Source organism: Chlorocebus sabaeus, chromosome 23 (assembly GCF_047675955.1).
Source record: "Chlorocebus sabaeus isolate Y175 chromosome 23, mChlSab1.0.hap1, whole genome shotgun sequence".
NCBI lineage: Eukaryota > Metazoa > Chordata > Mammalia > Primates > Cercopithecidae > Chlorocebus > Chlorocebus sabaeus.
The window spans coordinates 13,742,573-13,756,325 of record NC_132926.1 but is presented as its reverse complement, the minus strand read 5'-3'; the positions used below and the strand labels follow the sequence as shown (position 1 = coordinate 13,756,325).

At 48.0% G+C, this 13,753-nt stretch overlaps 1 protein-coding gene across 1 annotated transcript in view; it reads right to left on the bottom strand.

Moving 5' to 3' along the window:
• Positions 1-318: 318 nt before the first annotated feature.
• Positions 319-13,753, bottom strand: part of SLIT3 (slit guidance ligand 3) — a 637,958-nt gene continuing 624,523 nt past the window's right edge. Inside the window, exons 33-36 of the mRNA XM_008015258.3 lie at positions 11,698-11,852; positions 9,732-10,017; positions 8,329-8,537; positions 319-5,188 (exon numbers count right to left, since the gene is read on the bottom strand). Coding sequence (XP_008013449.3) covers positions 4,953-5,188; positions 8,329-8,537; positions 9,732-10,017; positions 11,698-11,852 — 886 coding nt within the window. The 3' untranslated portion in view covers positions 319-4,952. The remainder of the gene's footprint in view (positions 5,189-8,328; positions 8,538-9,731; positions 10,018-11,697; positions 11,853-13,753) is intronic.

Sequence of the window (13,753 nt, the reverse complement as noted above, 5' to 3'; positions counted from 1 at the left end):
CTCCTGCCTCAGCCTCCCGAGTAGCTGGGACTACAGGCGCCCGCCACCTTGCCCGGCTAGTTTTTTGTATTTTTTAGTAGAGACGGGGTTTCACCAGGTTAGCCAGGATGGTCTCGATCTCCTGACCTTGTGATCCACCTGTCTCGGCCTCCCAAAGTGCTGGGATTACAGGCTTGAGCCACCGTGCCCGGCCAAGAAACTGATTCTTTCATCTAATTCCACACCAGACTTTCCCCAGACCCCATGAGTGCAGTCATCTTTGTTCCAGGGGGTTTGAAAATCAGGGGTAAAAATAAAGCAGACACCACAGAGCCGGGCTGAGTTATGGCAGTCATGAGAGCATCTGATAGCTCCTCTGTGACTCATCCATTTATTTTAATGACATCTGAATATGACAGTATATTGAAAAAAGAATGCATGTTATTTATTCCATACCAGGGAAGTGGCACTATAACACTGTTTTAAAAACATTTTTAAAAATTTCCTATTAGAACCTATCGCTGAGTTAGAAAAACAAGCTTTGCCAAATGCCCGATTATGCCTTTACTGGTCCTGCTAGCTGGCATGTTTCACTAACTTTCCTATAGTGTTTCCTTTGGCACCGTTGAGCCCACGCTACAAAACACGAACAAGTCCCACCAAATCACACTATGCCCTCAGCTTCCCCATCATCTGAGGCTACACCAGGAGACTGTTGTCGAGGAGGCAGAGGACACCCTCTGGGCCATTAAGAAAGTGTTAGAGGGTCTAACTCAGGCTTCACTCTGCCTGGACACCCACTGTGGGGTAGCAGGAAGAACTTTGGCCTGGGTGGACACCTGGGGTTAATTATCCGTGTGTTTTTGGTCTATGATCACTGCATTCTTCCATTTGTTCGACCCTCAGTTTTCCTGCCTACCAGTAATGCCCTACGACTCCTTCAGCTCTATCTGGGATCTTGAGTCTGAGGGACAGGTCACGTGTTACTATGGGCTTCTGCTCCCAGCAAAGGCAGTGGGTGACTGCTTGACCTTAGGGTTCAGTCTGGTGATAGCTTTGTATCTGGTAAAGGGAAAGGTTAGATCAATCCTGGTCCTGGCCTTTCCTGAAGGTCACCCTGGGGCTCTTTTCCCCCCTTTTTTTTTTTCCTCTGAGCTTGGGAGTTCTCCCTCTTCTTGCCCCTCTTCTTGTCTTTTCGAAGCCTCAGACTTGAGTTCCTTTCTATGAGATTGAGAAGGCAAAACCGTCTTCTAACAAGGGCCTTTTGGCATGTCCATAACAGCAATAACAACAGTAATAATAACAACAGCATCTTACATTTAAGGTTTTTAGTTTACACTTTACAAAGAACTTTTAAGTACAGAATCTCATTGGCCATCATACGGCCCATTGGTTGAGTCAAAGAGACCTTCTTTTCCCTTTCCTGAATCCTGCTCAGGGGGGACACAGCGTGAGCGGCCTCTTCTGCCCATGTACATTGCCACACAAACACTGAACCACACTTTTTCAGGAGCAAATTAACTGAACTCTTCCTGCCTCGTGGAATGTCCTGTTTCTGCTCAAGGAGAGAGAGTTTTAATCATCATTTGTTAGAGGAACCTCATTCAGGGAGTATTTTCTTAATGGTCCTTGCATTTGGCATTTCTTAAAGTCAGGGCTTCCAAACTTGAGGGAGAAGGCTCAGAATTGTAAGGGACACACCTGGGCCTTTTGCTGTCTTGGTCGATGGGGGCAGGATTCAGGATTGGGCCCGGGGTCATGAGCAGAGGGAGGTCTCAGGTTCCTTGGGAAGGCAGAGGGAAAGCTGGCAGCCTGTTGAGTCCTCCCAGAAAGCCAGTGACCCTGGGCGGGGCTCTTGAGAGGGCCGGCTGAGTAGGCTCCAGGCTGGGTGGGGAGAGGATAGCAGGGGCATTGGTGGTGGGATAAGGCTCAGATACACCTGCCTTGGGGGAGAGGGGGGTTGGGCAGGGTGTTGGGAAGATCCCAGGACCCTCTTCAAGAGCAGAGCTTCTAAGCTACCATAGACATTTGTGATCCATCTGGCTGGCAGTGTTTTCTAGCCACAAAGTAAACTACAGGGAGCTCTCAAGTCCATTTTGGCTGACAGCTCTGTCTCCTCTTTCAGGCGTTTATGCTGCCACAGCTGTCTTCCTAAACCAGAGCTTGTCTTGCTCTTCCCTTCCTCAAACAACCCTGCTGGCACCTGTGGCCTGTTTAGCATGCAAAGCTCTTTGCGGTCAAAACCCTGCCTTCATATCTACCCCATTTCTGTTTGCTCCTCAGTGTGCTTCCCATACTCTTGCCACCCTAGATTTTGATTCTTTCCCAAACAAGCCAGGCCTTGCCATATCTCATTGCTTTTTAACAGGCCACTCCCAGGAAAGTTCAATTCCCTTTCCCACCTCTGGCAAACTCCTGTTCATCCTTGAAGACCTAGGACTAGAAATTCCCTCCTCTGGACAGTCACTTCCATCGCTTATATTGCCACTTGAGAGCGCCTTGTGTAATAAGGCAATTGTCCATTTTTATGACTGTTTTTGTCACAGGCTGTAGGATCCTCAAAGGCAGGACATGTTCGTTTCCCACGAGAAGCAGGATGGTTTAGTGGTTGAGTGAGCAAGTTGGGTCCAGATCCTGGCTCTACAGTTTATTAGACATTTACTCTTGAGCAAGTTCTTTAACTTCTCTGTGTCTCAGTCTACTCAACTGTAAAACGAGTTAATAGTGTTTTAACTACATGGTTGTTTTGATAATTAAATGAATATATATCTATTTCACAATTAGAGTGGTATCTGATGTATAATAAAGTACTAAATAAATCTGCTATTATAATAATGTTTGAAACAGGCTGAGCATAGTGGCTCACACCTGTAATCCCAGCATTTTGGGACTCTGAGGCAGGAAGTTGACTTGAGCCGAGGAGGTTGAGGCTGCAGTGAGTTATGATTGAACCACTCTACTCCAGCCTGGGTGACAGCGCAAGACCCTGTCTCAAATGACAACAAAAAACAAAGCCATCATAAGGCATAGTACCTGGAACATAATGGAGATTTACATGCATATCTTTAGATAAATTCCTCAGCTATATCCCTCTCTCCCTTCTCTTCATCCCCTCCCTCCCTTCCTTCTTTCCATCCTTCTTCCACTTGCCTCATGTTTCTCCATCTTCATTTCTTTTCTTTCTCCCTTCATTATTCCCTGAGTCTTTGGCCCACCATTGGTCTTCACAGAGCAACTAGGCTCCTCTAGGGACCCTGAGGGCTGAAAGGTCCAATGACTTCCAAACTCTTCTCCCTGAAACTCCTATAGTGGAGGCTCCTGGGGGAAGGAGGGATGATGAGAGCCAGGGAATTGGTGTGAACGGCTGAGCCCTGGAAGATATGTGGCTAACCTGATGGGGTGGAAGGGGGCAAATGGGAGGGAGGGAGGGAGAGACTTGGAAAGAAACAGGGGCAGGGAAGTCCCCTTCAGGAATGGAGGCAGAGGCTGGATAGGCTGCCCTTGATGCATAAGCCCTGGTCTCTAGAATCTTTCCAGATACTGGGGAGGGAGAAAGAGGAGTGAACAAGGCAGAACAAGAGCAGGAAAAAACATCATCTTTCCTTTTCCGGCAGGGCTGCTCTGATGGATTTAAGCTGCCTGAATCACCTGTGCTCACCCATTCTAGAGAAAGAATCTCAAGCTTTGGGTCTGGACTTCCGGTCTGGCTCCTCCACTTGTGTGTGGCTTAAGGCAAGTTCCAGAGCCTGTGAGGGCCTAAACTTCCTTCTTAGTGAACTGGACTCTACTCCCTTATCCTTCCCAGGGAGGCAAGGATTGCATAGATAAAATAAGGTAGAGTTTGGATATGCATTGGAAGGTGTCACAGATGGGCAAAGGGTCTCTGTCATCATGATGGTCACCTGGAGGATCAGGTGGCAGAGGCCTATCTTACAGCAAGAGCCTCCAAGAACCTTCCATAGTTGGACATCTACTAGTGCTGTGGGCAGGCTTGGCTCCCAGTCTTCCGCTTCCCAGAAGGGCTACCTTCTCTCCTGGGATACATTCCAATGAAAAATTACCTGGAAGGAGGAGAGGGGGTCAGTGCATGGGTCCTGAGGAGACAGCATGATATTCCCTTCCCTCACCTCCTCTAGGAGGACCCCTCTCCTGGGGAGGAGCAGGAAAAATAGCAGCTGTTTTAAAATTTGGTAAGACAGTTCCAGATGAAACCTGCAGCAGACTTCAATAGTCAGTCCTCGATTGGAAGCCAGGGCCAGTCAGGAAGGAGAAGAGGGGTCCCCCAGTGGGTTCAGACCCTGAAGGGGGGTCTGGGACAGACAGGGACAGCAATATTTGTGAGTGGCAGTGAGACTGAGAAGGCCAGGGCTCAGCAGCTTTTCCTGGAAGAACTGGGCATCTTGGGCACTGACATCCAGGACTCCAAAAAGCTGGGTAATTTTAGGGGAGGAAAAAAAAGGGAGTTAAAAAACAAGAAACAAAGATCTTTTCCTTCTCTCTCTCCCTCTTATTTCTTTTTCTGATCTCAATGAGCAGCTCTTGGTTTACTGCCGACATAATAACGTTTCATAAACATGAAAACGTCTTCCTCCTTCCTCAGGCTATCATTCTTTATTCTTATCCTTTTGTTTTAAAGCATTTTTATTAGTCTTTTTTTTTTCTTAAACTTTTAAACAGCTGTTTATAAAAACACAACAAATACAACACAAAACTTGGTAAAAATAACTCACTATATGGTACATATACTCAGATGGTGTGATATATTTATATAATAAAAGATGAAAATAGTCACTTTCCATAATAAAAATAAGTTCTATTTTTTTGTTTATTTTACAATATACTTAATATTCTCTTCTTCTTTAGCTTCCTCTCCAGCTTCATATCCTTCATGCTGAATCACCAGGGGGTTCCACACGGCTGTCCCAACCCCACCACGCTGGAGTCCAAGAGGTGGCAGGCAGGCGGGCAAGGGCTTAGGAACACCCGAGGCAGCCGCACTCTAAGTGTCTCTCCACCTCTTCTACAAACGAGGAGCCGTCCGTGCACTGGAAGACGTATTTCCGTCGCTTGCTGCGGGTGGGCTGGCAGCACTGGGGCCCGCAGCCCCCATGACATTCCATGATGGGCACCTTGGAGGCTGTGGCACATGATGCATAACCTTTCTGGCGGCGGATCACCTCTCGGACTACTTGTCCCAGGCACGGATTCTCTGCAGAGGGCATAAAAGGGCATTGGTGGTCTAGGTGGCCAGCGGGACCGTCAGCAGTTCCCAGGTAGGCTGCTTTGAAATACTTGTGCTCTGAAGACCATAAGAATGTATTCACTCATCCATCTGCCCACTGTCTATTTTACAAACAGGTACCTTTCCTGTACCAGGCTCTCTGCTAGGCTTACACCTAAGCCCTGAGGATATAAAGATGACAAAAACAGGCTTGTCCCTTCCTTCAAGAAACTTAAAGTCAAAAACTAAAACTAGATGAAGCAAACTGGTAGACCGTGGGCCAAATCCTGTCCCCAGATCAATTTTGATTACCCTACATATGCCTAAAAATTAATTAAATGCCAACATTAAAAAAGCAGGAGATTTCACCTGAAAATCTAGATTTCTGCCTTCCTTGAAAACCAGGAGGTCTGGCAGAGCTGAGCCTGCAACCCTGCGCTGCAGTGATGGCTGAAGCTGAGTGCTTTAGATGGGGCAGGTTATCTCCAGTTTGCCCCAGTCACCACCACTCCCAGTAGTCTGTCTCTCTCAGCCTAGAGTCTAGATACTATTTAAGTGAATATATTTCATAAGAAACTGAGGTAGATGCTATAAAGAAAGGGAAGATGTTCACACAAGAACATACAGTATATGTTTTTGTATGCTGTAAGACATTTGTATGCAAAAGGCATTTGACCTGGCCCAGGGGCCAGGGAGGCTTCTCTAGGAAATGAGCCCGAGTTGAGATCTGAATAAGAAGCAGGTGTTAATGAGGCTTTGGGATGAGCTTTTCCAGAAGGCCTAGAAATAACTGCAGGGCGGGAAAGGGCACCCTCGTATCTGCTTAAACACTCTGGACCCTGACCCACCTTTTCATTTCCACCCCTCTACTGTCCTCACTACAGTGGGAGAATGTCTGCAGCAAGGCACCTGAGGAAGGGAGCCGTGACCCTTGACCCTTGACAAGCAAGTCGCAGTTTCCACGTCTGAAAAATGGTAACACATTTTCCTGTCCTTCCAGCAATTCCCAGGCTGTTACGAGCACCAGAGGAGATTGTGAAGGAGAAAGGGCTTTCTGCATTTTAAAGCTTCAGGTGTTGTTAAAAGTCTTTAAAATTATGAGATTGTTAAAAGGATTAGAAAGAGGTTAATGACTGTGTGCATGTGTGTAATATGGGGAGAGAAGGGGAGCGTAGATGGGGCAACATGCTAATGACTGAGGGGAAGGGATTAAGCTGCTTATACTGCCCTGACAGTTTTTCTATAAATCTGAAATTATTTCAAAATAAGCTATTTAATAACATTTTAAAAATGAGTTTTGGTTAAGAATAGTATTTCCTGTAGGTATAAAATGTGGAAAAGTCCTCAAGGGACGGGGTGGACTGCCTGGGATCCTGGTGGCAGGGAGCAAAACTTCTCAGTGTCTGTGCAGGAGAAAGACCCCCCAAGGTACGACAACTATTTTAATATTAATATGATTTTCCTTTGTTGAGCTCACCTCAAAATTACATGATAAAGGGGCCAAGATGAGTAATTTGATGGTTCTGACTAGGTCAGACCAAAGAACTGGCTTCTGCTGACCCAGTAAGGGCAGGAGGGTTGGATGGAGGCTGTGGAGCAACGTCCTCTGCTTGGATACATATGCGAATCATTGTAAAACGCAGGTTCTGACTCAAAAGGGCTGGGGTGGGGCCTGGGAGCCTGTGTTTCTAAGTGACTCCCAGGTGATGTCAATGGTGCTGGTCAATGTCAGGGGGCCACGCTGAGTGGTTAGGGTTTCATTAGCTTTGAAGGCATGGCATCTCAAGGGCCAACAGCTGGAAAAGAGGAGAAAAGAACCATCCAGACTAGTCATGTGTTCTCCCTGCAGAGGTCCACTGAGGACCATTTTCTATACTTGTTTCATCTTTAAAAAGTCCATGCTTGAGAATCTTAACTTTGGCAGTATAAGTTATCTGCACTTTTGTTTTTTCTCGGAGACAGGGTCTGTCTCTGTCACCTGGGCTGGAGTGCAGTGGTACATTCATGGCAGCTTCAAGCTCCTGAGCTCATGCGATTCTTGCACCTCGGCCTCCCAAAATGCTAGGATTCCAGGTGTGAGCCACCACTCCTGGCCCTATCTAGATGAGGAAGTGAATCACAAGTATGCTGCTCAACGCCATGCAGATTTGAGACAGGGTCTCACTCTGTCACCCAGGTTGATCTTGGCTGACTGTAACCTCCGCCTCCCGGGTTCAAATGATTCTCTTGCCTCAGCATCCAGAGTAGCTGGGATTACAGGTGACCACCATGATGCCCAGCTAATTTTTGTATTTTTAGTAGAGACAGGGTTTCACCATGTTGGCCAGGCTGGTCAAGGTCATACAGGTTCTAAATGACAGCTTGGCCTTCATCGTGACAATGTTGCTTCTGACTTTCCATCTCGCGTACTCCTTCCAACAACCCTATAAGGAAGCACAGTAGCCAGCCTCCAAGATTGCCCCCAGTGACTACCCCCTTCTGCTACTGATGCCCTTTATGTGGTCCCCTCCTTCACTGAATGCACCTGACCGACGTAACAATGCAGTGTGTTGGAAATGACAGCATGAGTGACTTCCAATTGTAGGTCATATAAGACATGTGGCTTGCTCTGTCCTGGACTGTTCACTCTGGGACATGCCAGCTACCCTGGCTCGAGGACCCTCAAAGAGCCTGTGTAGTGACTCATGCAGAGCTGCAGGGCAGAACTGGGACCTCCCACCAACAGCCAGCACCATGGGAGTGCAGCACATTGGAAGCAGATCCTGCTGCCTCGGGTTAGCTCACAGAGAACTGCAGCCCTGGCTGTGTCGAATGCAACCCCGAGAGATCCCAGCTAGGCTCTGTCCGAATTCCCAACCCACAGGAAAAATGTGGGCTAAAACAATGTTTTTTGTGGTTTTGAGCTGCTATGGTTTGGGACTAACTTGTTATACAGCACTAGATAACTGATACAGGAAGGTGTAGCATTGCCTCCGTTTTCAAGTTGAGGGAATTGAGGCTCACAAAGTGACTGAACCAAGGTCATGCAGCCTTTAAGTGGCACAGCCAGAACTGGAACTGAGGTGATCTGGATATGAAGTCCAACTCTGACCCCCACTTCCTCCCTCCCACAGGCACAGCAGACCCACCTTGTTGGCAGTGCTCGCCGCTAAAGCCGGGCTGGCACAGGCAGTAGGGCTCCCCTTGGTCTGAGATGTGGCACTGCCCATGGTGACACTTGAAGGCTGAGCAGGCGTTGGCAGAGTCATTCTTGTTGTCACACAAGGCCCCTCCATAGCCCTCGGCACACTTGCACATGTATGAGGTCCCGGTTGCCACACATTTTCCGTGGTTGCAGCTAGGGGCAGAGAGGAGGATGAGAAGGGAACTGGATCAGAGTTGGTGCTGCTGAGGACTCCCTCTGTCTACCCAGCCAGGGACCAGGGGACCCAGAGCTGAGTACAGTCCAATAGCTTTCTCCATTTCCTAGGCTGAGAATCTCTTTTCTTAACCACCTTGCTTCCCCTGGCCAGCCAGCCAGAAGCCTGCGAGTGTCACCCAGTGTGAGCTGTCACCACAGCAGAGGCTGGCTTGCTGATGTACACACACACCCCATGCAGCCAAGTAGCAAACAATTGCTTGAAAGAATCTAGCCATTCTCTAAACATTTAAACTGCTTTACCATCTTAAATAAGAATTACTACCACCCCACTACTACCAGCAGGTACCCCTGGCTATGTACCAGGAATTGTGTTAAGTGCTTTACACCCAGTATTGCTCTGAATCACAACCTCTTGTCTGCTGCTCCTACGCAGTACCTTTCACCTGTGGGAAAAAATGAAGGTAAAGCCTATATTCTGAATCACGACGCATCACTGCCCCTATTGGAATGACATGCAGAGCCAGGATCCATGTTATAGAGTCAAATACACACACACATATGCTCAAGAGCAACACAAGAACCTCAAACCCTTTATAGCTGTCCCTTATTCCTGATCCAAAAGATCATTTCCTGGCTGGTTCAGCCAACCACATTTCCAGTGTTGGCTCTGGTGTTAGTTTTGGCTGATTCAGGTTTCTTAACGCTGATAGTACTGGGTTTCCTATATTTAGCATGATGCCTGTCACATAGTAGGACCTCAGTAAATCTTTGTTGAATGAGTAGTTGCTTAAACTATTAAATGTGGTTTGATGTGTGGTTATATACACCTCTTGCCTTGCACAGGCTGAGTCTGCCCACGTGGGCGCCTTTTTCTAAATCCCACGGAGACAGCGGGGGCTCACTGTGGCTCTGGACATGTTCTAAGGGCCACCTGGCAGAGACGAGTGTTTTGAGCAGGGCCCTCTTATGCTGATCCCTCCAAGCAGGTCTTGCTGCTCAGACGTGTAAGCTCAGTCTCTTGACCTCTGAAGCAGTTACACTTCCACAGATTCTATCTGCGGTCTGACTGCAACTCCTCCAGCCTCCAGTAGTGCCTATTTCTCAGGTGAGGTAGGGATTGAGGCCATGCTGGGAGCCCGAGCACACAGCCAGGGCTCCTGGGACACTGACCTGTGGCCAAGGCAGGGGTCCCGGGCCTCCTGGTCGCAGAGTGGGCCGGTCCAGCCCGGGTGGCACTCACACACCACGCTGTCCTTCTCCACGGAGCGACACAGGCCGTGCTTGCACACGGTGCAGGACTTGCAGCCTGGTGACACCCCCAGGGACTGCGGCGGGAGGGCCTTGAAGTCCTGCAGCTCATTGTTGATGCGTACCTCGTGGATGCATCCGTGGAAGCCGCCGAGAGGCCGGTCCGTGCCCTGGCGCAAGGCAGAGAGGCCGGTGGAGGTGGGGATGCCTGTGGGAGAGGAGCCAGGACAGTGGCCTGAAGACCCTCCCCTGCCACCCTGCTGTCCTCAGAGAAAGCGCTTTTCACACATTCATGGCTAGAACTGTGGGCCTCTGCTGTTTAAATGAGGTTAACGGGCCAAAACCTCGGACCTCGTCCATATAGGGACATGCATCTTTGGTCCTGCACTGAGACTCCTTAAAAAAACGTGAATTTGTTGCCAATATGTAATATTAGAAAATTTCCCATAAAAATTTGTATATTGGATTTCCCTAGAAAAATATGAGATGATCTGGTCACCCATTGCCCTATGACCCCACTGGCTGAACCGAGGGGACCGTCCCCCCAGCATAGGCAAGTGCACCAAATAACCAGCTGTCCCCACCAGGCTCCTCGGCCCTTTGATCCAGGCCTCACAAGATAAGTCAGGGCAGGCGAGCTACAGCTGAGGAGAGAGCTGCTTCATCAATGAAACTTTAGGGTTCATGGTTTTTAGACCAGTTTGCTGCCTTATATGCTGTGTACCCCTCTTCTCAGGGTCTTCAAGAGACTGTTAGTAAAGACTTAATTTGCTTTTCAATAATTGGTACTTTTGCTCCCCTTCTACACCTTTCCCTGCCCACCTTCTACAGTTGAGAGCCTGGGACTAGCCTGGAAGCAGGGCACCCAGTTCTGTTCTGGCTGCAGGCGGGACACAGGGCACGGTCCTCCTCCAGGGATAAGTGGTGTCCCTTCTGGGGCTGCCCTCGGCCCAGAGCTTTCCCTGGCTTCCGTGTCTGTGAACCACCCGTTAACAATGCCCTCTCCTGCGCCCGTGCTCATCTCTGCAGGTGGACTCTGGGTAAAGTCTCGGGAATCTTAGGATTGAACGAGCAGTTCTGGTAGCTTTTTTCACACTTAACCCTTTGAGAACTATTGGTGCAGGGGCTGCATTTCAGGCCCAGACTCTGCCAAACTGATGGCTACTTTTTTGTGTTTTGTTGTCATTGTTGCTGTTGTTTTAAAGACAAGGTCTCATTCTGTCACCCAGGTTGGAGGGCAGTAGCACAATCATGGCTCACTGCAGCCTCAAACTCCCAGGCTCAAGCGATCCCCCGCCTCACCCTCCCAAGGAGGTGGGACTACGGGTGCTCACTACTGTGCCCAGCTAATTTAAATATTTTGTAGAGATGACGTCTCACTGTGTTGCCTAGGCTGGTCTCAACTCCTGGGCTCAAGCGATCCTCCCACCTCAACCTCCCAAAGTGTTGGGATTACAAGTGTGAGCCACTGCACCTGGCCTACTTCCATTTTTGGCCTTTGATTTTAATCTCAAACTTGTTTTTCTACATTCATTAATTGAACCTCCCAGGGTTTGAGGAGGTGGCAGAGCAGAGGGAATATGACCTGATGACGGCAGACTTCAGCAGAGCCTAGACTCTGCTTCCATCTCCTGCCTCCCCCTTCTCACCCCTTCCCGTCACAACGTGTAGTTTCCAGGAGTCCTGTTCTCTTTCCTGTCCAAGCACCTGTCCTAAATTCTCTTTTCTCCATGGCCTGGCTAGTGCTTATTCACCCTTTTAGAGATCAGCTTCATTGTCCCTTCCTCCAGGAAGCCTTCCGTGATTGGCTTTGGCAGTGGCCTGGGTTTCAGAACTGGAGCACAGAGGGCCAGAGGGAGGTAGAGGTGGTAGGGAAAGAGAGCATTACCTCCAAGGTAGAGGGGGCTGTTGATGCCCACTGCTGGCTGCTTCTGGAGCTTCCCCAGGCTCTTGGGAGTTCCTTTGTCCACTACCAGGTTCAGGGTCTGGTTTAACATCACCAGCTCCACACTGTGAAACTGCCCATCATTCACTGTCTCCACGCTGGCCAGTAGAGAAGGGGAGAAAGCCAGAGAGTTCACTAAGTGCCTTTCATGGCTGGGCCCTGGGCTGTGGACTTGACCTGCATTGCTTACATTTTGTTTTACTTTTTATTTGGAAACAACTTTAAACTTACATAAGTTGTAAAAATAAAAACAGTACAGAAGATGCTTATTACCCAGTTCCTCCCATTACTTTTTACTCAAATGTGCTTATGGTTTTTTCTCTGCATTGTATATATACACACACACGTTTCTGAACCATTTAAAGGTAAGTTACATACATCACAGCCCTTTATCCTTAGATTCCTCAGTGTGCATTTCCTAAGGACAGAGATATTCTCTTACATAAGCACAGTGCAGTTGTCAGCTTCGGTGAATTTAACATGGATGCCGCACTGTTATCTAGTCTATTATCTGTATTCCAATTCTGCATTGGACCCAATAATGTCCTTTACAGCATTTATTTCCTTCCCGTCCGAGATTTAGTCTAGGGTCAGGTATTGCATTTGGCTATCATTATTTGCATTCTTTTCTGTTATTTCATAGAGTTAAGTAAACTCCATTCATAGACCACCTTCTCAATTCCTGCTCTACCTGCATGCTGCCTTCGACCACTATTTACTCAACACACTGGTTCTTTTCAATTGCCCAATTTCCCCCTTAAATATCAGTAAGGGTAAAGGTTAGCATTGTTCTAAAAAACAGTTCTGGTGTGATTTTTATTTTTTTTAGTACATATAAAACAAACTCTCTCACAGTTAAAATTTCAGCAGTTTGCTGTTGTTCCCCCTAAAGTAACCTCATGTACCACCAGTGGTATGCATGCCACGTTTGGGGAAATAGTGCCTTATAATACTCGTGCTAGGTAAGTGTGGGGAAAAGAAAGAGAGATCAGACTGTTACTGTGTCTATATAGAAAGAAGCAGACATAAGAGACTCCATTTTGTTCTGTATTTGAGATGCTGGTAATCTGTGACCCTACCCCCAACCTTGTCCTTGCAAGAGACATGTGCTGTGGTGACTCAAGGTTTAACGGATTTTGGGCTGTGCAGGGTGTGCTTTGTTAAACAAGTGCCTGAAGGCAGCATGCTTGTGAGAAGTCATCACCATTCTCTTAATCTCAAGTACCCAGGGACACGTACACTGCCAAAGGTCACAGGGATCTCTGCCTAGGAAAGCTAGGTGTTGTCCAAGGTTTCTCCCCATGTGATAGTCTGAAATACAGCCTCGTGGGAAGGGAAAGGCCTGATCCTCCCCCAGCCTGACACCCGTGAAGGGTCTGTGCTGAGGAGGACTAGTATAAGACGAAAGAAGGCCTCTTTGCAGTTGAGATAGAGAAAAGCATCTGTCTCCTGCCCATCCCTGGGCAATGGAACATCGCGGTGTAAAACCCAATTGTATGTTCTGTTTACTGAGAAAGGAGAAAACCGCCTTAGGGCTGAAGGTGGGACGTGCTAGCGGCAGTGCTGCTCTTTATGCACTAAAAAGGTTTATGGAGATGTTTGCATATGCATATCAAGGCACAGCACTTTTCCTTAAACTTATTCACGTCACAGAGATCTTTATTCATATATCTTACTGCAGACATTCTCCCTACGATGATCCTATTATCCTGCCACGTCCTTTTTTCTAAAATGGTAAAGATAATGATCAATAAATACTGAGGGAACTCAGAGACCGGTGCAGGCGCGGGTCCTCTGTATGCTGAGCGCTGGTCCCCTGGGCCCACTTTTTCTTTCTCTATACTTTGTCTCTGTGTCTCATTTCTTTTCTCTAGTCTCTCGTTCCACCTAACGAGAAACGCCCACAGGTGTGGAGGGGAAGGCCACCCCTTCAGGTAAGTGTGTTATCTCTACTTCAGACATGAGGAAACGGTAGCTCAGGGAGGCTAAGGAATTTACC